The sequence below is a fragment of the Ictalurus furcatus genome, chromosome 2 (assembly GCF_023375685.1).
Source record: "Ictalurus furcatus strain D&B chromosome 2, Billie_1.0, whole genome shotgun sequence".
In the NCBI taxonomy this organism is placed as follows: domain Eukaryota; kingdom Metazoa; phylum Chordata; class Actinopteri; order Siluriformes; family Ictaluridae; genus Ictalurus; species Ictalurus furcatus.
The window spans coordinates 12,894,298-12,913,376 of NC_071256.1; the positions used below are offsets into that span (position 1 = coordinate 12,894,298).

General features: G+C 39.8%; 2 protein-coding genes across 4 annotated transcripts; one reads left to right on the plus strand and one right to left on the minus strand.

Annotated features, from left to right (window-relative positions):
- Nucleotides 1–601: 601 nt before the first annotated feature.
- Nucleotides 602–11,182, minus strand: yipf2 (Yip1 domain family, member 2). Of its 3 annotated transcripts, none has more exons than XM_053648716.1 (9): nucleotides 10,969–11,178; nucleotides 10,718–10,775; nucleotides 5,918–6,072; nucleotides 5,762–5,842; nucleotides 5,592–5,679; nucleotides 5,355–5,471; nucleotides 4,243–4,409; nucleotides 1,985–2,167; nucleotides 602–1,577 (listed from the first exon to the last, which is right to left on the minus strand). In XM_053648716.1, the coding sequence occupies exons 2-9, from the start codon at nucleotides 10,740–10,742 to the stop codon at nucleotides 1,488–1,490; spliced, it is 906 nt and encodes a 301-aa protein (XP_053504691.1). In that variant the 5' UTR covers nucleotides 10,743–10,775; nucleotides 10,969–11,178; the 3' UTR covers nucleotides 602–1,487. The 3 variants fall into 3 exon arrangements, with proteins under 3 accessions (XP_053504691.1, XP_053504699.1, XP_053504708.1); XM_053648724.1 differs by having other exon boundaries at nucleotides 10,965–11,178; XM_053648733.1 differs by lacking the exons at nucleotides 602–1,577; nucleotides 1,985–2,167 and having other exon boundaries at nucleotides 3,398–4,409; nucleotides 10,969–11,182.
- A 157-nt stretch (nucleotides 11,183–11,339) lies between these two features.
- On the plus strand, nucleotides 11,340–14,248 carry timm29 (translocase of inner mitochondrial membrane 29). Its single transcript, XM_053648746.1, has 2 exons — nucleotides 11,340–11,815; nucleotides 13,375–14,248. Exons 1-2 carry the CDS (start codon nucleotides 11,725–11,727, stop codon nucleotides 14,034–14,036), a joined length of 753 nt encoding a protein of 250 aa, XP_053504721.1. The 5' UTR covers nucleotides 11,340–11,724; the 3' UTR covers nucleotides 14,037–14,248.
- Nucleotides 14,249–19,079: the final 4,831 nt, after the last annotated feature.

The following is a 19,079-nucleotide window of genomic DNA, read 5'->3' on the forward strand; positions in this document are numbered from 1 at the left end:
TGCAAATGTAATCAAAGGTCACCTATCAAACCTCTCTGACCCCTGATCCTTCCCCCTTTTCCCTGTCCCCACATATCCTACCTCCCCATGCTGGGCATTGCCTAGAAGAAAGACTTTTGAAAAGGTATGCATTGCTTCCGGTCACCCATTTATATATATTTTTTCCTTTCTGTTCAGCCTTTGATTTGATTTAGAAACTTTTGTTGAGGAGAAAGTCCTGTTAGTTTGTAGAATTAAGCCCCCCTTTTTTTTGCCCCCCCCCTCCCCTCAATTCACAAGAAAAGCAACAGACACACAAAAAAAGGAAAGAAAAAAAAACATGCAAATTAAATGTTGATGGAGAGTTCCCTATAAAGTCTTGCTTCTTGGGTAAAAGAGGCCAAACACTGTACATCTGGTTATTTACATTTATGTTAACAGAGCAGTTTCAAATTGTTCTCACCCCCTAGTAGTGTTTTTCCCACAGGGCACATTTTGATAATCCTGTTAAATGCTACCCATAATCTCTCAACATTTCCCTTCATGGATTTCGGCAGTAGTGTATTTGTAAGCTGTTTAGCTGGGTGTTCATTTTCGCAGCCCTGATTTGCACCACAAGCAATCACATGGTAGAGACTTTATTTGAGCCAAAGCAGGTCTTAAAAAAAACAAACAAAAAAAAAAAAAAACACAAAAGTATGAAATTTAAAGGCACTCATTCCTAGATCTGAATAAGTGTGAAACTGTTTAGAATGAAAAAATAAACAAAATAATACTAGGGTTCCAAAGCTAATGCCACATTCCACTCCATGGTTTACCTTGTCATGATAACGTTACTGACCCTTAAAAATGAGCAAGGAACCTGAACAGAACATTCAGAACCAGCCCCAAAAAGATCTTTTTTTTTTCCTGCAATGACAAAGTTTTCTAAATGAACAAAAAAAAAAAGGCCAAACACCAATGTAATCATAACTACCCAAGAGTAACCACTTTTTTTGATTTCAGCACATTATAGATATCAGAGCTCGTATCCTGGTTGGGTTGGAGCGTTTAGGTCAGGAGTTACCGACGTATAATACATTTCAATCATAGTTCTCTCACATTTGAGCCTTCTTCCAAAATGACATTTCTTGTTAACAACACAAGCCTAGAATCCGCCCCCCCCCCCCAACAAAGGCGTCTGCTAGAACAGCAATAATTTCCATATACTTCAAAAAGAACAGCAAATTCACGAGTTCATATTATATTATATTTATAATAACAGAGAATATCATGTTTCCCAACCTCTTCATCCAAGTATAGAGCAGTAGAAATCTCCCAGCTCTATATGCATAATACTTTACCATCCGAGTAAAAAAAAAAAAAAAAAATTATTTCCGGTTCCCCGAAGAAATTCGAGTCCACAGCTGCTGAAGTTATATCCATCACCATATTGCTTATGAGCTGTTAAATCAGTAGTGCATTAACAAAAAGGGGGTTTTCCCCCTAACCCGAGCTCATTGGGCTGGTTAGTTTGGTTTGCTTTGATTGGTCACGGCCGTATGATTCTGTACAGAGCTGGATGGTTGTATTTGCGCTGCTGCTGGGAAGAAGTACAACTGAAAAAGAGAAGATCAAATATGTTACAACGAAGATGGGTGCTGGTGAGTGTTTATACATGAAGTGAAAACAGATCTCGTCTGAGCCAGAATGCAGGTTTCAGAAGGCAAGTTAAGTGAAATAAAGTCCGAGTCTAAAACGACTTCCAGACTGACTTCTAATGTATAATCCTGAACACAGGAATATGACCAACCTGCGTTTTGCATTAACACACTACACCGTTCAGTTTAAAGTGAAACATTACTGGGCACAGATAGTATGTAAGACCCAGAACTTCACTTTGGTCATTCTCCAGTCTAATCTTCATCCCTAAATTCCACAGGTTATTGTTATAATTCATAACTTTGAATCAATGCAAGTAGTCCTGTATGTTATATGAGTAGTTTCCTATAAATGAGCAAACCACCTTGCAGCCGATGGCCAGCAGAGCATGGAGCAGCACGATGGCTGCCATAACGGAGAAAGCAGTCACTCTGGTGTCATCACGGACCGCTGGCCAAAAGGTGATGACCAACACGGAGCCAGAGACTAACATGGCGATCAGAATCAAGAGCCACTGCAGCCATTCATATGAAACAGTCCATAAGATCTTAAAACAGGATAAATGGGGAAACGGTTCAGGTACAGGTTCCACAGCAAGTCGTTTTGTCATGTTCACAAAGAAGTGAGCTCCACTGTACAGTTTATTTAAACAAAACAAAACAAAAAGCAAGCACATGTGTGATGGTCTGGGAAAACCCACTGGCTATGTCTCTGTGGCTGAATTCAGAAAAACAGCCCAAAATGGCCAAAACAAATAATATAATACGAGGAATAGTATACCTTGACATCACTACTTTATGAATATACACATTTATTTTTATCAAAATGACACGGAAATTATTTTGTTCAGGCTCATTTTTAACCCTGTGAACGTCACAGTTGAACTAACGCAGCGGTAACGCAGTCAGTCTACCTGAAGATGTCTAAAAACCGTGTGAATTACGTGTTTTACTGACTTGACTTGAATCAGTTTTTTGGATAACTATAGCCATGGCAAGCAAAATGGATGGAGGCTTAATCAATTCACTTGGTGATCAGATAAGCGCCCGTCAAAATGGCAGCACACAAAGTTTTAAGAATGTTTAAACGAGCTAATGAAAGACACTGACTACGTTTACATGGACAGCATAATAAGCAATAAGACAATATTGTGATTAAGGTGTTTACATGAGTTGCTTTTAGAATATTCCTTTCATGTTCTTGTTTTACATGTTATAGGACATAGTTCGATTAACAGCACACGATATTGCGTCCCCACGCCACGCCGTCCCTCCAGAATTTCACGTATCGACATACAGTTCCTCTTTGTTATGGTACCGTGTACAGTTTTGGGTGTTTTTATTTAAAATTTTTATGAATGCTTCAAGTGCAGTTAATTATCTGTCATGCTGTATGTGCAAATAGACGACTGCTTCCCAAAGCATGTTCTTACCATGTATACATGTATTTACCCTACTATACGGTAGGTAAGTACGCGGTTTCGGACGCAGCCGTGCTCTCTTGTTCGCCGTCAAACGGTTGAGCTCTGCCGTGTGTGTACGTGTCCTGTCACAAAATGCGGTGAAAACTCCCACACGACGTTAGAGTGATTAAGGTGTGTACATGTCTGTAATGCACTTCCATAATGTGACTAAAACAGGAATACTCCATGTCTTAATTCCATTTCTGTTTACTTCAAGTATGACTTTAGCTGGATTAAGGTCATCAATAATTGCTGTTTACATGCTAGTTTATTAATCAGAGTATTGTCTTAATCGGGTTAATATCGGATTATTGTTGTCCGTATAAACGTACTGATTTATAGACAACGAGAAATTTAATCAACATAACAGAACTGACTGGATTCATCAGCGATTATTTCTGCATCACAATGTTAGTATGAGCAGAGATCGGTGTAGCGAAGACACGATGACGAGGCTCGTGTTTAAATGCCGTGAGTGATTTTTTACCTCAGGACAGACTCGTATGGATGATGCTGATAATCAAAGTGCTAACCAGTCCACACAGGATGTCATTAGTTGCTTTTTTTGTGATTGTTGCGACAAAAAATGCTAGATTTTGCTGAATTTTTTTCAATTTGTGATTTATTTTTTTTACGGAAAACTACTTGAACTGCCGAAATTGCAATTGCACGAAATTGTTTTGCACGGTCTTTCGCAGTGGTGTTTGTTGGTAAATTAGACCTTTTAGCTGTACTCATGAATTGAAGCAGGCTTTGTCCGAATGCGTGTTGTGATATTGACGTCACGTGACACGTCTTGGCCCAGATCTGCCGAAAATCTGCGGTAATTTTTAAAAAATTGCTAGATCCTCCGAATATTGCTAAGTTTCTTTGATTTTGCGTTCATTTCTGCGGTCGCAAAATCCCTTACACCACGTAATTCTTCGAAGTTTTTTCGTAAGTAGATTAGGTGACAAATGTAGAGGTAGGTAGGGAGTCTTTCAGAGGAATTGGAACAGGAAGGGAAGCACATTTCACTTCAGGAAAGCCTGTAGTTTGAGATCTATATATTTGACAAATGTCAAAATTTTGAAAAAAACCGGGAAGGGTTTTCGCAGGCCACCACACATACAGGCAAAGTTTCCAAGTGCGGTTTTAGAGGCTCTAATAGTCAAACTTACCGAAGTAGGAATGTAAATGAAGAGTGAATAGCCATAGACACACACTGTCTCCAGAAAAGAATAAGCGCTCATCTGTCGTGAGGCGCTCTGTCGCCAAGTCATGAAGCCCCACACACCCAGCGGTACGAGCCATGCGTACAGGAACACAGCAACTGCTGCAATGGTCACTGTTAGAAATTCAAAACAAAACAAAACAAAACAAGGTGCAGATTCAGTACCTTACAGGGTAACATGGTCTTATTTTGAATCTGTTCTTAATGTGAGCCAGATATAGAAAAAAAAAAAAATACAGAGGCATCTAATAGCTTGATTGATCGTCCCTGGCTTTAAATTGAAGTGGATCAGTTAATAGGAGAGCTTTAAACAATTTTCTTCTGTGTAATTTATTATTTTATAGATTTCACCCACTGGATACAGAGTATACCTTTTACTATAGCCTCGGATTAGTGGCTAATTAAACACACACGCTCCTCTGGAATTTTAATTTAGGCAGTCTGTCTGAAATCTAGTATTTAATCGAATTGTTCTGAAGAGAGGAAATGAGTCGGGGAGTCATTTTTTTTTTTTTTTTTTTTTTTAAATTCCCGTAATAGTGGACAAATTCAGTTTTATTCTTGAAAACACCTCTTGCTTCAAAAATCGCACTGGACTCTCACAGATCCATCTTCGTTATGAAGAAATGAATGTTAAAGTTAATTAAAACCACCACACTGTTGGAGTCACCAAGTGAGCTTACTGAATCTGATTCAGTCAACAGAATCGCTGAGTTGGTTACGTTTTCTCTGAGGAGTTGTTCATTCAACATTTTTCAAAGGAGACTCCAGTGTCAGAGCTTTGTAACAAACAGTACATTTTTGCCTTATTAACTATGAGAGACAGAGAGAGAGAGAGAGAGAGAGGGCGGCTGGTGAATGAACAGCTGTTGGCGAATTGTTGGGATGTAAACAATAAAACACGACAGGTCATTCTGCTATAGGAAAATAATAATAATAACAATCAAGGACGGTGTGGTGGTGTTCTTTTCAAATAACAGCACGTCCCAAAGTGTTACTCCTCATTCATTAAATTATTTTACATGCGTGGGATACTTTTCCATCTGATAGCTATTGTACCTGTGTGGAACTGTGGTCTATAGTGATATTGAGGGTCACCCTTCTGAGTCAGAAAGGTAGAGAGGTTCCCACTAATGGCCACAGAAAAAACAAGAGACACACATATCCAGAATGGCCCTGTGAGTAGAGAAAGCATTACACGTGCAATTAATATTTCATGAGTATCTGCCATTTTTGGCTGGAAATGTTTAGAAATGCTTGAAAAAGTCACAGAGGAGAACAAGAAGCGCTCCTTACCATATAAATCTGGGTTACTGCGAATGTGATGTTTGACGAAATTTCGTCCTGGTAAAGGTATCACTGACCCTTTGATCCTGTCCAACACCTAATGCAAGTAAGGAAACAACTGGTTGAGTAATTCATAAATTACAATGGTAAATATATTCGAGTATCCCAATGATCCATACCTGCACAGTATCTACATTGAAAAAAGACTGATAGTATTCAAATGTCCAGAAGCCACTGCTTTTCTTCTCACTTCCGAGTAACTGCAATTAAAACATTACAATAAGCAATCATGAGCCAGCTCTTTTGACGGATGGTGATTATGATGGTAAACGCACCCCAGAGCTCTCCTGCTGGTTCTCCTCATCATCTGACAGGTTCAGTCTGACCGCTGTGGAAGAGGCAGCAGCTGCACCAGCGGTTCCAGGAGTGGAGATGCTGATTGTGGAGGCACCCGGGTCACTAGACAGGAGATCTGTAGCCTCCTCGAACTCTGCACGGGTATAGAACATACATGAAAAGGAGGTTTAGAGCTACACTACCAGTCATACCTGATCATACAAGGGTTTTCTTCGTTTTTACTATTTTCCACTCTGAAGACATAAGAGTCTATGAAATGACAGACATGGATTTATGCAGTGACCAAGAAAACTGTTCAAATGTCCGTTTTTGCATTTTAAATTCTTAACAGTATTCCTGACGAAGCTTTGAACCGGCATCTTCTCGACAAGCTTCATGAGGTCGCTTCTCCCAGGAGGCTTTTCTTGAATATCTCAAACAAACTGAGCTCCTCGTAAGTTCTACATGAAAACTTCTTGTTTGGGGAACAATTTACTTTTATGTAAAAACTGATTTTAAGAAGTTTTGATTTACATTTGATTTACCGGCTCCAAAAGGACCTCGAGACGCTTGTGGCCGACCGATCTTTGTGGCGTGCAGTGTGCAAAGATTGTGTGTATATACAGTATCTCACAAAAGTGAGTACACCCCTCACATTTTTGTAAATATTTGATTATATCTTTTAATGTGACAACACTGAAGAAATGACACTTTGCTACAATGTAAAGTAGTGAGTGTACAGCTTGTGTAATAGTGTAAATTTGCTGTCCCCTCAAAATAACTCAACACACAGCCATTAATGTCTAAACCGCTGGCAACAAAAGTGAGTACACCCCTAAGTGAAAATGTCTAAATTGGGCCTAAACTATCAATATTTTGTGTGGCCACCATTATTTTCCAGCACTGCCTTAACCCTCTTGGGCATGGAGTTCACCAGAGCTTCACAGGTTGCCACTGGAGTCCTCTTCTACTCCTCCATGACGACATCACGGAGTTGGTGGTATCTCACAATACTGTATTTGAATGTAATCTGTGCGTACTCTGCAGGACAAATGTGTGCAATGTAAGACAGGCATGAAGTATTGATACTGCTGGCCGAGTATTGAAAAATACTCGTGTGGTGTTTGAGGCATTTGATCAGCTTTGAAACAGTGCTATTAATGAAGTTGATATACTTGAAGAAGACCACAAGAAAAATTAGCCTTTTTTTTTTTTAAATAAATGTATTCAACAGAAATATCAATAGATGTGATATACTACCGTGGAAAAAGTAAGTACACCCTTGGCCTCAGAAGCTAGTATTGCCCCCTTTAGCAAAGATAACTTCTTGTAGTCGTTTTGCATTATTGTCCACCAGGCTTGCTGGGATTTTTTTGACCACTCTTCCATGCAATATTCTTTCAGTTTCAAGATGTTTGAGGGTTTTCTTGCATGTACTGCCCGTTTCAAATCCCCCCCACAACATTCCAATGGGATTCAAATCCATTCCAGGCCATTACTAGGCCATTCCATAACCCTCCATTTCTTCTTTTTGAGCCATTCCTTGGTGGATTTGCTAATGTGTTTACGATCATTATCTTGTTGAAAGGTCCACTTTGGGTTCAACTTCAACTTTCAGACAGATGGCCTCACATTATCTTCAAGTGCTCTTTGATATGATGCAGAATTCATAGTTGAATCAATGAATCCAAGCTGTCCAGTCCCTGAGGCAGCAAAGCAACCCAAAACCATATTACCACCACTGTACTTCACAGTTGGTATGAGGTGCTTCTCCTGAAAAGCTGTCTTTGATCTGCGCCAAACATGTCTGCTGTTACTGTGGCCAAACAACTCAATCTTTCATTCATCTGTCCAGAGCACATTATTCCAAAAGGCCTGATCTTTGCCTATATGCTCATTGGCAAACTCTAGTCTTGCAAAGGCTTTTTCCTGGCACACCTCCCATGCAGGTCAAATTTGTGCAATGCACTTTGACACAAACAGTTGCAAGACTTACTATCAGATCCTGTGATGAAATTTTTGGGGTTTTTGGAGAGTTCTTTTTGCATCAGACGGTCTGCTCTCGGGCTGAATTTGCTGGGACAGTCAGTCCTGGACTAAGTGGCAGTCGTTTGAAATCTGCGTCACTTGTAGATGATTTTCCTTACAGTGAAATGATGTATTTTGAAATCTTTTTAAATCCCTTGCCAGACTCATAGGCATCCACAACCTTTTTTTTCCTGAAGGCCTTACAGAACTCTTTAGATCTTGGCATGATGACACCACACACCTCAATAACAAAGGGAACACCAGACATTAGATATGAGAGGGGTATAAAAAAGACCGGTTCCACCTGCACTCCCTAAGCAGGTTCTAATCACTGACACCCGATCTTCAACACCTGATTTTAATTTTATGGATTTGAAGGTATGATAAATGTAGGGGTGTACTTACTTTGACACAAAATTGACATTTTTTTAGTAATGTTCACAATTTAAATGAACAAAAAACAAATCAATCTATGATTCTATGAAAACAATGATCTGTTTTTGTTCATTTAAATTGTGAACATTACTAAACAATGTCAATTTTACGTGTCATTTGACAGAATGCATCACCTTTATTAATAGGCACTGTTTCAAAGAGGATCAAATGTTTACTTGTCCAAATATGTCAAAAAAAAACAACAATTTCCATGGGTTGTACTTATTTTTTTCACATGACTATATTCCTTGCTGCTTTGTGACAATGTCCATTCTTAAAAGTGCTATACAAATAAAAATCTAACCAAATATATCGAGCATATCCAAATTTCTGACTGGTAGCGTATACCAGTATTATAGTTATACAGTGATGAGATGAAAACTGACATTTATTAGGGCTTAACCAATCCAATACCGAGTATCACCATCAGGGCTGGGAGATCACTATCAGACTGGATATGATGTACTGACATTTTCTAATTCAATCCACTGTTGTTATTTATGCCATAAATGAGGTATGCTGACTGACACGACTCAGACCTTGCACATAAACAGAGAATACGACTTGTCTTAAATCACAGAGGCCTCATGTAATTTAGCTATCAGAAGCATGCAGAGAGTTTGCATCCCTGCTGATCCTGTACTGATTATCAATATCTAATAATACTAATATCAAGTATTGGCCCAAAAAAGCACAAAGTGAGATCAGTACACAACATATTAACATCATACTATACCATTATAGATAAATGCTATCACCAAAACATTCTCCGTACGTGAAGTGCATACAAGATTTGTTTTTACATCAGAGTAGTCAACACGGGTGAAAATGGTATTTCAGTGCATTGTTCTTATAAAGTACTGAAGACTAAGGGCAACCCTCTTTTATTTGATATTCACCGGTGAGCCAAAACATTATGATAACTCTGAGATGAAGCGAATAACAACGGCGCATGTCAAGGTCCGGGATATATTAGACGGTAAGCGAACGGTTGGTTCTCAGTCGATGTGTCGGTTGTGGGAGAGATGGGCAGGCATGAAGACCTGAGCAAATTTGACAGTGACCGAATCGTTATTGTATGGTTGCGCAGTGCCTCACAGCATTGTTGTCTCATGAATTAAGGTTTGGTCATTATGATCAGAAGTGATGCTAGTAAAAAAAAAAAGAGTTTTTTTTTTTTTTTTTAAAAAATCTATATCAATGTAAGTGGAAAGAAAAATTAATATATAATATTTTTATGACAATTTTTATCCTCTATGGACCTATGTGTAACTACTTTTTTAATTGATGCACACGGGTTAAGATGGTCAAAATCACAAATTTGCTTACATTTAAATAGGGAAAGAGTACAGTGCAGAATCTTGAATATGAAATATTTAAGATATTGAACACTAATGTTCTTTGTTATACATATTTCAAAATGCTGAAAACCTTCTGCTTATTTCCAAGTTTAAATGAAAAAGATTCCTAGATTTTCAAAGTGGTCTCAGACTTTTGAACCCCACTCTAAGTGCACGGTGCCATGCAATGAACTGGTGTCCCATTCAGCGCAAATTCTCCTGTCTTGTACCCAGTGTTCCCAGGATAGGATGCACTGTGACCAGGATAAACAGTTACGATAGATAGATGGTTAGATAGATAGATAGATAGATAGATAGAATCATGTAATACTTGCTCTTCCCTGACAGTCTCTTCTCATTTCGAACCTATTTTTTTTAGTGTAAAGCTGTTAGCAAATCCAGCAATATGCCAAACACACAGTCTGATATCCAGATTGTATACTATATGGTCAAAAGTTTATGGACACCTGACCATTTCACTCATGTGCTTTTTGAGCAACCAGATTTAGTCCCCCTTTGAGGTTATAACAATCTCTGCTCTTCTGGGAAGTCTTTCCAGTAGATTTTGGAGCGTGGCTGTGAGGGTTTGTGTTCAGCCACAAGAGTATTATCGAGGTCCGACACCGACATCAGGCAAGTAGACCTGGGGTGCGGTCTGCATTCAGATTCATCCCAGAGGTGTTCAGTAGGGTTGAGGTCGGGGCTCTCTGCAGGCCACTTGAGCTCTTCCACTCCGTCCTTGGCAAACCATGTCTTTCTTCGTCGAGCTTGGTTTGTGTCACGCTGGAACAGGTCTGGGCCTCTGAATTTAGTGAAGGGGAACTGTAATTGTACAGCACACAAGCACATCTGTCCAACTTTGCACCAACAGTTTAGGGAAGGCCAACATATGGATGTGATGGTCATGTGTCCACAAACTTTTGGCGATATAGTGTATCCTGTTGTATTTTTTGGCCATGAGCATTTCTCAGCCACTGTAACTAATCCACCACCCACCTTGAAACTTCAGTTCATCAGCCATGTTGTGAGATCAGAGTGAGATGTTAAGCAGTGACTGTGAAGAAAACATGTCAGAGGCAGTGTTAGTACAGTGATAACTCAACAGCCTGTACAATAAACTATCCTGAACGGATCATTTGAGCAAAACAGCTACACGAACATAAACACTGATCTTCCCACAGGACAGCTTCATCAATCCAAACTGACCTAAAGACGAATATTTCCCTTCTGTATAAACACTCACCAACCTGACAAGCGGAGCAGTCAGTCCTCTCAGTCCTCTCGACCTTTAACAACAGCTCGTTACTGAGTGTCAATCCTCTCGTCCACTACAGGAAATATAACAGCTATACCCAAGCACTCATATTCCAATAACATGGGGTTTAAAACGGATCCTGCGCGTGCTCCACGTCATCTACTCACTCATACAGTTCCTGGATAATCAAAATACGGTCACGTGACCATAACCTGAGCTAAGCGCGTGCGCTTTTTATACACAGGACAACATAACGTAATTAATGTTTCTAATAATGTTTTATACACGTATGTGTTTTTTTAAAAATATATAAATGTATCTAATTACAATAGTTCCAAAATAATATCCACGGATTTCTGGGAAATAAATTATGTTTATCTGAATATTATCCGCGTATTGACAATTTAAAAAAAAAAAACAATTAAAAAAAAAGTAATTATATAAATTTTTTAATTTGTTAAAACAATGACATTTCACTGTGGCAAAGTATTACTTTTTATTCCTTTCCAATATTAGAGCTTTGATGTGTTTTACCAACAAGAAACTGTTGGTAAAATAGTTCTTCCGGTTCAGTGTAACTCACGACCCTAAGTAATGGTTGAATCTCAAACGCGTTTGTACTCCCTCTGTATGCGCACTATGTGTCCTGTGAAATAAATGTCATCTGTGCCCTACGTAGTGCTCTGTATGTCCATTAGGTGGCATTTTGGCTCTTATCCCGCACGCGCGCTGTGCTTCAGACGCTAACATGGCTGCTTTGAGGAGATGGTGCTCTACTGCTGCTGTTGCTGCCACCAGCAAGGGTACGAGATGGGAGAGACTGTGGAACAGTCGTGCAGGTTAGTTTATTAGCTCGTGGTATAACGAGTTTTATTTTCACATATATATATATTTTTTTCTTTATTTTAACCGTGTACATATTGGTGTATTTGTTTTTCTCCTGTCTCCCTGTCTGTGTGTCACAGTGTGTCACTATCATACACAAGTATTTACTTTATTCTCATCTTAAATGTTGCTTAACACAATGAAATGAATTCTGAAGTAACTAAATGTCCATCTTATAATTGTTCAGTATGATCAAAAGTGGCACTTATCCGCTAGAACAGGTCATCTTTTAGTGTTTAAAGTGCACCTTAAATCAAAATTGGTGTTTCAATACTCTTTTGTTTTTGTTTTGTAGTACCTGTCCCATATTGTTTTGGACAACAAAACAGTAGTATATCTAGAAAAATAACAAAAAAAAAATTGATAGCTTATTACATTATTAGGTGCGTCCCAAATCGCACACTTCTGCACTATTCTACGCCATTTTGTAATATAAATAGTGTGATTAGTGTGTTCACATTGAACATACCCCCCCCCCCCCCCCAAAAATAAATAAATGAATAAACAAATAAATAAATAAATAAAGTGCACTTTAAATTCCGGATGATGCACTCGTTCAACTGAACAAAAAACAACGAAGTGTGGAATGATGGACACTTCATACGCTCAACGGTCGCAGCTTTTCTTACGTAGCAGATGGGGAGGGGCTATATCACGTTATCTTGTTTTCATCCAATTAAATGCTCTCTATAAAGTGTATGTCCAGGTCTTGCTCTACAGTAGCGTCTCTCCAGGATTTTTTGCGATCGCAGAAATTAACCCAAAATATACTACGATATTCGGAGGAGCTTGTGATTTTTCAAAATTATCGCAGATTTGGGCCGAGACGTCATCACGACACGCGTTCAGCCAAATGCCTCTTTGATTCCCGTGCGTAGGACACGAGTACAGCTAAAAAGGTCTCGTTTACCAACAAACATCACTACAACAGCGCGTGCAAAACAATTTCGTGCGATTGAAATTTCACCAGTTCAAGTAGTTTTCTGCAAAACTCTCAAAAAACTCTGGAATGGCATTGCAAATTTTTTTAAAAGAAGCCGCCGCAAAATCAAGCTTTTTTTGGCTGCAACAATCACCAAAAAAAAAACACACCCCACAAACTTTGGTGCAATCCTGTAGCAATGAACATGGTTCGTCAGTGTGTGTTTAGCTGTGCATCTTCCAGAACACTGTTACCTTTGGCAGAGAATAAATGGTTGGAGTTTATTCATTTGGAAGATGGTGAAATTTGTGCAAGTTGGTTATTATGTGTCAGGAGAGCTGTTTTACTAACCTGGGGGTGTGACCTCTCGAACTCTGTTGGCTGTTGCGCAAATCAGTCAAGCACTCCAGCTCGCCATAACTCTGACACCCTGTTTCAAAAGGAAATCCGTCAATGTGATGGAATCAAATCAAGCTTCTGAAGTCTCTTAGTGGGGGCTATAAGCTAGTCCATTACAGAGTGCCTGAATGACCATATGTCAATTAAAATGTCAATTCTAATCTGTTAAACCTAACTAAATTTGTCTGGCAGGTGTGTGGTGCCGCAGTCTTCTGAGTGACTATAAGGAAGCTTGTCGTGAAATATTTGTTGGAGCATATGAGCGCCCTTTCAAAGCCAGCCTTTATGTGGCCTTGCTTGGAGGTGCGTATGGCTGTTACTACACCAATCCAGACGACACATCCTTCCAGTCTAGAATACTAGAGACCTCCAACCAGCTCGCCCTCCTCTCTCCGTGGATCCGTAGTGGCACGTCGGATGGACATGTGCAGAGCTTGGCCAAGCTGCGTAACGAGGGCCGTTTGCGATACGTCAGCCTGGGCATCATCTCGTTGGCCTATGTGGCGGACTACGACCCCGAGACCAGCCTGTATGAGGCACGGTGCTCTGCGCTTTCTGTGCCGTGGGCGCAGTTGCGTGAACGTGTGCTGGACGTAGGCTTCGCTGGGCGCTGGTGGGTGTTGGAAAATAAAATGGAGAACTATGATATAAATGAAGAGGAGTTCAAGCATCTCCCACCCTCCCTGCTGGCCACAGCAGCCCCTACAGCACAGGAGACCGAAAGAAATGAGAGACTGCACCAGGAGTCCTGGAAGGCACTGGTGATGGAGGGAGAAGAAGACATGGACAGTAGGAAGAAAAGTGGGGAGGTAACAGGGGAAGGAAAAGAGATCAGTACAAAACAGGACATTTAATATGGTTTATGTGTTGTGATAAAGAACAATTGCTGATTTAGATCTGTGGACATGTCATGTATGAACAAATGAATTTGTGTGTATCGGCCTGGAAGGACATTTCTGAACTCTCCTATTTATTGTGGTGCTGGAGCAAAACGTAAGGCTGCCTATCACATATTACGATGATATCTTCTGAGAAAATGAAACTTTTAAAACGTTGACCAACTTGCTATCTGTTGTGCTTTTTTATTTATTTATTTATTTTTTTATAAAAGTGCCACATTCTACATTCAGTTCATTAGATACACCCACATTGATCTTCACTCATTGAATACCTTTTTATTTATTTATTCTAAAGGAATACACTGATTGACTGGTAAGTCTTTTGCTGAGCCTGGTTCAACAGCCCCCTTCTACCCCATCCATCAATGATTTGGCTGGTGGAATATTCTCAGCATAGTGTGACAGACATTATAGTGCAGGGGTATTCAAGTGAAATTAAAAAGGTCCAGGTACCAAAAAAAAAGTCCTTCCTTATAAACCAAGTTGGTCATGTTTAGAAAACTAGTCAACATATCGGTTCTGCTACTGTATAGATTTTGTGTGTGCACGCGCGCGCTGGGATTTGTATAGAGCTAAGAAAGACCTAGAGGAAGTTTAACACCAACCGTGACCAGAGGGTTATAACCGGTACACAAACAAGATGGACCAACATAATAGGTGTGTCTAATAAAATGACCAGTAAGTGTAAATGTTATTTAAAAACCACATCAACTGTGCCAAACACACTAACAAGTTACCTCCATGTCACTTTCTTTGCCATTTTTAAACTCTACTCATTTCATGTTACTATACTTTTTGTTTGGCAAGTCAGTTATCTACTTTGTTCACATCAGAGGTGATGTTAAAATAATAGATTAGAGACAGAATTATTTCAGCTTAAATTCACTAAATCAAAATTCTAATGTAGCAAATGTTTACATACACCAAGCTGACACTCAGCCTAGAACAGTCTAGAATATTCCAGAAATTGATGTAATGACTTTTAAAAGCTTCTGATCGGCCAATTGTATTAAAAAAAAGAAAGTAGGAGTAGTTGATTGGGACTGCACATGTAGCTGTTAAAAAAAGGCCTACTTTTAGAGCTGGTGCCTTCTTTCCCTTACTACCATGCAACTCAGCCAAGACATCTGAAAAACATTGTGGACCCTCACAAATCTGGTTCCTCATTAGGAGCAATTTCCAAACAACTTAAGGCACCACAAGCATCTGCACAAACAATTATATTCAAATATATCATTTCTTGGGCCCACATAAACACTCCAGCATTCAGGAAAGAAGCACAAATGAACTCTCAGGGATAAATGAACTTTGTTCCAAAAGATTCAAGTGAATCCCAAGACAACAACATCAACAAGAACTGGTGAAGTTTGAGGCAAGAGTACTACATTGCCATGGTCTGAAAGGCTGTTCTGCAAGGAAGAATCCCCTACTTGGAGACCAGCATTAAAAAAAGCCAGACTGAACTTCTCAGGTGATCACCAGCCTTTTGGAGGTGTACTCCCTGGTCAGATGAAACACAAATTTAACTGTTTCAGCTAAATGGTCAGCGCTATGTATGGAGGAAAAAGGGTGAGGTTTTAGTGAGATGGAATGCCATGTGTGAAACTGTGAAACACGGGGGTGGCAGCATCACTTCCAGCAGGACAATCATCCTAAGCATACTCCTAAAGTTATAACAAAATGACTTAGACAACGAAGAAAAAGTATTGGAGTGACCGTCACAAAGCCCTGTCCTGAATCCCATAGAAATATTTGTGGACCGAAATGAAAAAGCGTGTTTGAGCAAGGAGGGATGAGCAAAAATTCTGTTGTGAACAGCTTATGGAAGGCTACCCCATGCATTTGCTTCAAGTTTAAGCATTTCAAAGACAATGCCACTCCATACTAACAAAGTGTATGTTAACTTCTGACCCACTGAAAATCTGATCTAGCAAATAAGTTGTTAGTTTGAAATGACCTCTAATGGAAATAAAGTAGATGCCTTAATTAACTTAACACAGGAAGTGAATGGTAACATGAAATGTGTGGAGTTGTGGAAAAATTGCTTTTGTATGTCTTTAGGTGTACGTAAACCCTAACTGTATCTGTATGATAGGTTTATGTGATAAAATGGTCAGTGTGTGTTGCAGTCCTGCAGTAAAGCAGTCAAAGGCATGTTCTTATCCTCAAAGGGAAACGCTATTTCCTTTGCATTAACGCAGGTGCATTTTCTTTATTCTTTTCACTAAAAAGTCACAGGTTTAATTATGCTTTCAATTGGATTCCTTTCGGTCGAAAGGATTCTCGTAGATTTCCAGGAGAAATCTTCTGCCTGTACATTAGTCTTTGTGCAGCTTCCACCATTTCTGCTCGCTCACACACCCACACTGCTTTTCAAATGGCGGGTATTGATCCTGTGGCCCCTCATGCTGTGTTGGCTCTTATTTCTAATCACTATCCGATCTCCCGGAAAGAATATTATACATCCTGATCCTGCCGTGAAGAATGCATACTGAGGTTATGGAAAGTGTGCACTATTTAATCAGGGTGCATGCGCATGAATAGGCAGTCTCTCATCTTATTTGTGCCTGTTTCTGTTCACATTATATCAGTCAGTGTTAGCATTTCTTAGCAGCTATTGTTTTCAAATACTGATTTTTTTTTTTCCCCTCGATCCCTCGATTTTTTTCCCCCTGATCTAGAAACATGTTTCTCAGGCTTGCTGGAGCATCCATATTGCCTTGTGTGTTAACCCCCCAAACCCCCCCCCCCCCCCCGCAGTGGGATACATGTTATCTGGCGGTAGCACACGCCTAAGGCTTTCCCTGACTCCTTGTAACCTTATCCCACTTTAGGGATGGCAAGAAACTCACTATAATGTGCCCAGTGATGTCATTAATGCACATTTAGAAAGTGTCTTTGTGAAGTATCATCTGTTGTTCAGTGAACATCACGAGCTCAAACATTCAATTCACCCTGTACTATATTGGAAACACATTATGAACACATTACTTTGTGAATTTAATTTCTTTTTGAAAATATACATTCCTTTCAAATCTGATGACTGCAATACACCAAAAAAGTTGGGACAGTCGACTGTTTACCGCTGTGTAACATCATCTTTTCTTTTAATAACACTTATTAAGTGAGTGAAGACACCAGTTGGTTAAGTTTAGTAAGCGGAATTTTCCCCATTCATCTATTATGCATTTCTTCAGCTGTGCAACTCTACGAGGCCTTCGTTGCCTTATATTGCACTTCATAATGCGCCACAAATTCTCAACCGTAGACTGGTCAGGACTGCAGTCAGGCCATGGTAGCACCTGCACTCTCTGCTTACGCAACCATGCGCTTGTTATCCGCCAGAATGTGGTTTGGCGTTGTTCTGCTCTGGATGGCAGCATATGTTGCTCCAAAATGTGTACATATCTTTCTGCATTAATGGTGCCCTCACAGATGTGCAAGTTACCCATGCCATGACAGACGCTGGCTTTTGGTCCTGACTTGGATGGTCCTTTTCCTCTTTGGCCCGGAGAACACGACGGCTGTTTTGTCAAAAACTATTTGAAATGTTGACTCGTCGGACCACAAAACACAATTCCACTGTGCTACTGTCCATCTCAGATGAGACTGAGCCAAGAGAAGTCAGTGGTGTTTCTGGACAGTGTTGATGTATGGCTTCTGCTTTGCATAGTAAAGCCTTAACTTGCATCTGTGGATGCAGCGGCGAATGGTGTTGAGTGACAAAGGTTTACCAAAGTATTCCCGAGCCCATGTCAGGATATCCATTACAGACTCATGACGGTTTTTAAGACAGTGACGTCTGATGGATCAGAGGTCACGCTCATTCAGAAGTGGTTTTCACCCTTGCCCTTTATGCACAGAGACTTGCCTGGATTCCTTGAACCTTTTAATTATATTGTGCACAGTAGAAGGTGAAATGGCCAAAATCCTACTGATTTGTCTTTGGGGAATGTTGTTTTCAAAGTGTTGAATTATTCGCTGACTCATCTGTTGGCAGATTGGCGAGCCTCGACCCATCCTTGCTGTTGTAGGACTAGGCCTTTTTTGCAAACTCCTTATATACTATGATTAGACGATTGCCTCACCTGTTTCACATCACCTTCTTATATCAACTTGTCACATCACTATTAGTCCTAAATTGCCCCTGTCCCAACTTTTTTTGGAACGTGTTCCATTCATCAATTTCAAAATAAACATTTACCTTAAAAAAAAAAAAACTATGCAGTTGATTAAGTAAAACATCAAATACCTTGTCTTTATAAGTTTTTTGTTTAACTACAAGTCCAAATACATTTACAAATCAGTCGACTTTGTTTTTATTAGCGTTTTCCATACTGTCCCATACTGTTTTACAGAATTGGGGTTGTAGAATTAAAGCACTCCTACTGTTCACCCAAATGAGAAAGCTATTATCTAATAACTAAATATTTTTTTTAGCTGGTCAAAGGAAGCTGCAGACCTCCGGCGCTTGTATCTGTCTTATCGCATAATGTGGAAATGGACAAGACCTCTCTGCAGCACCCATCACTCTGGAAAGCACACAGCTCAATCACAGCCCTTTTAAATGCTGTCCCTAACTTGCTTCATTTCCTTCAGTCTGACTGATCTGAGATAACGCTGCAGCAAAGAGCACTAGGCCAGAAACGGGGGATGCACTGATTAAACTCTCCACTCTTTTTTTTTTTTTTTTTTTTTTTTTTTTTTTTTTCTTCTTCATGTCACTTATTATTTCACACATCATCTCAAAACTGCTTATCAGTAATTCAGGCTTCCAGTTATAATTAGTCACATTGCCAGTATGTCGTTAGTAATAAAAGCTGCTTTCTTTGTGAGACTTACCCCACCTGCTTTCAACAATGTTCCTCCATGCTTTCTTTCATCCTGCACGAAGCTTCTCTCCCCCACCTCCTGCTGCCTTTGCCCTATTGACTATTGACTGCCACTCTGTCAAATATGTCTCAGTAGCCGGTGCTAGCTGGATGTAGTGGCGACTGC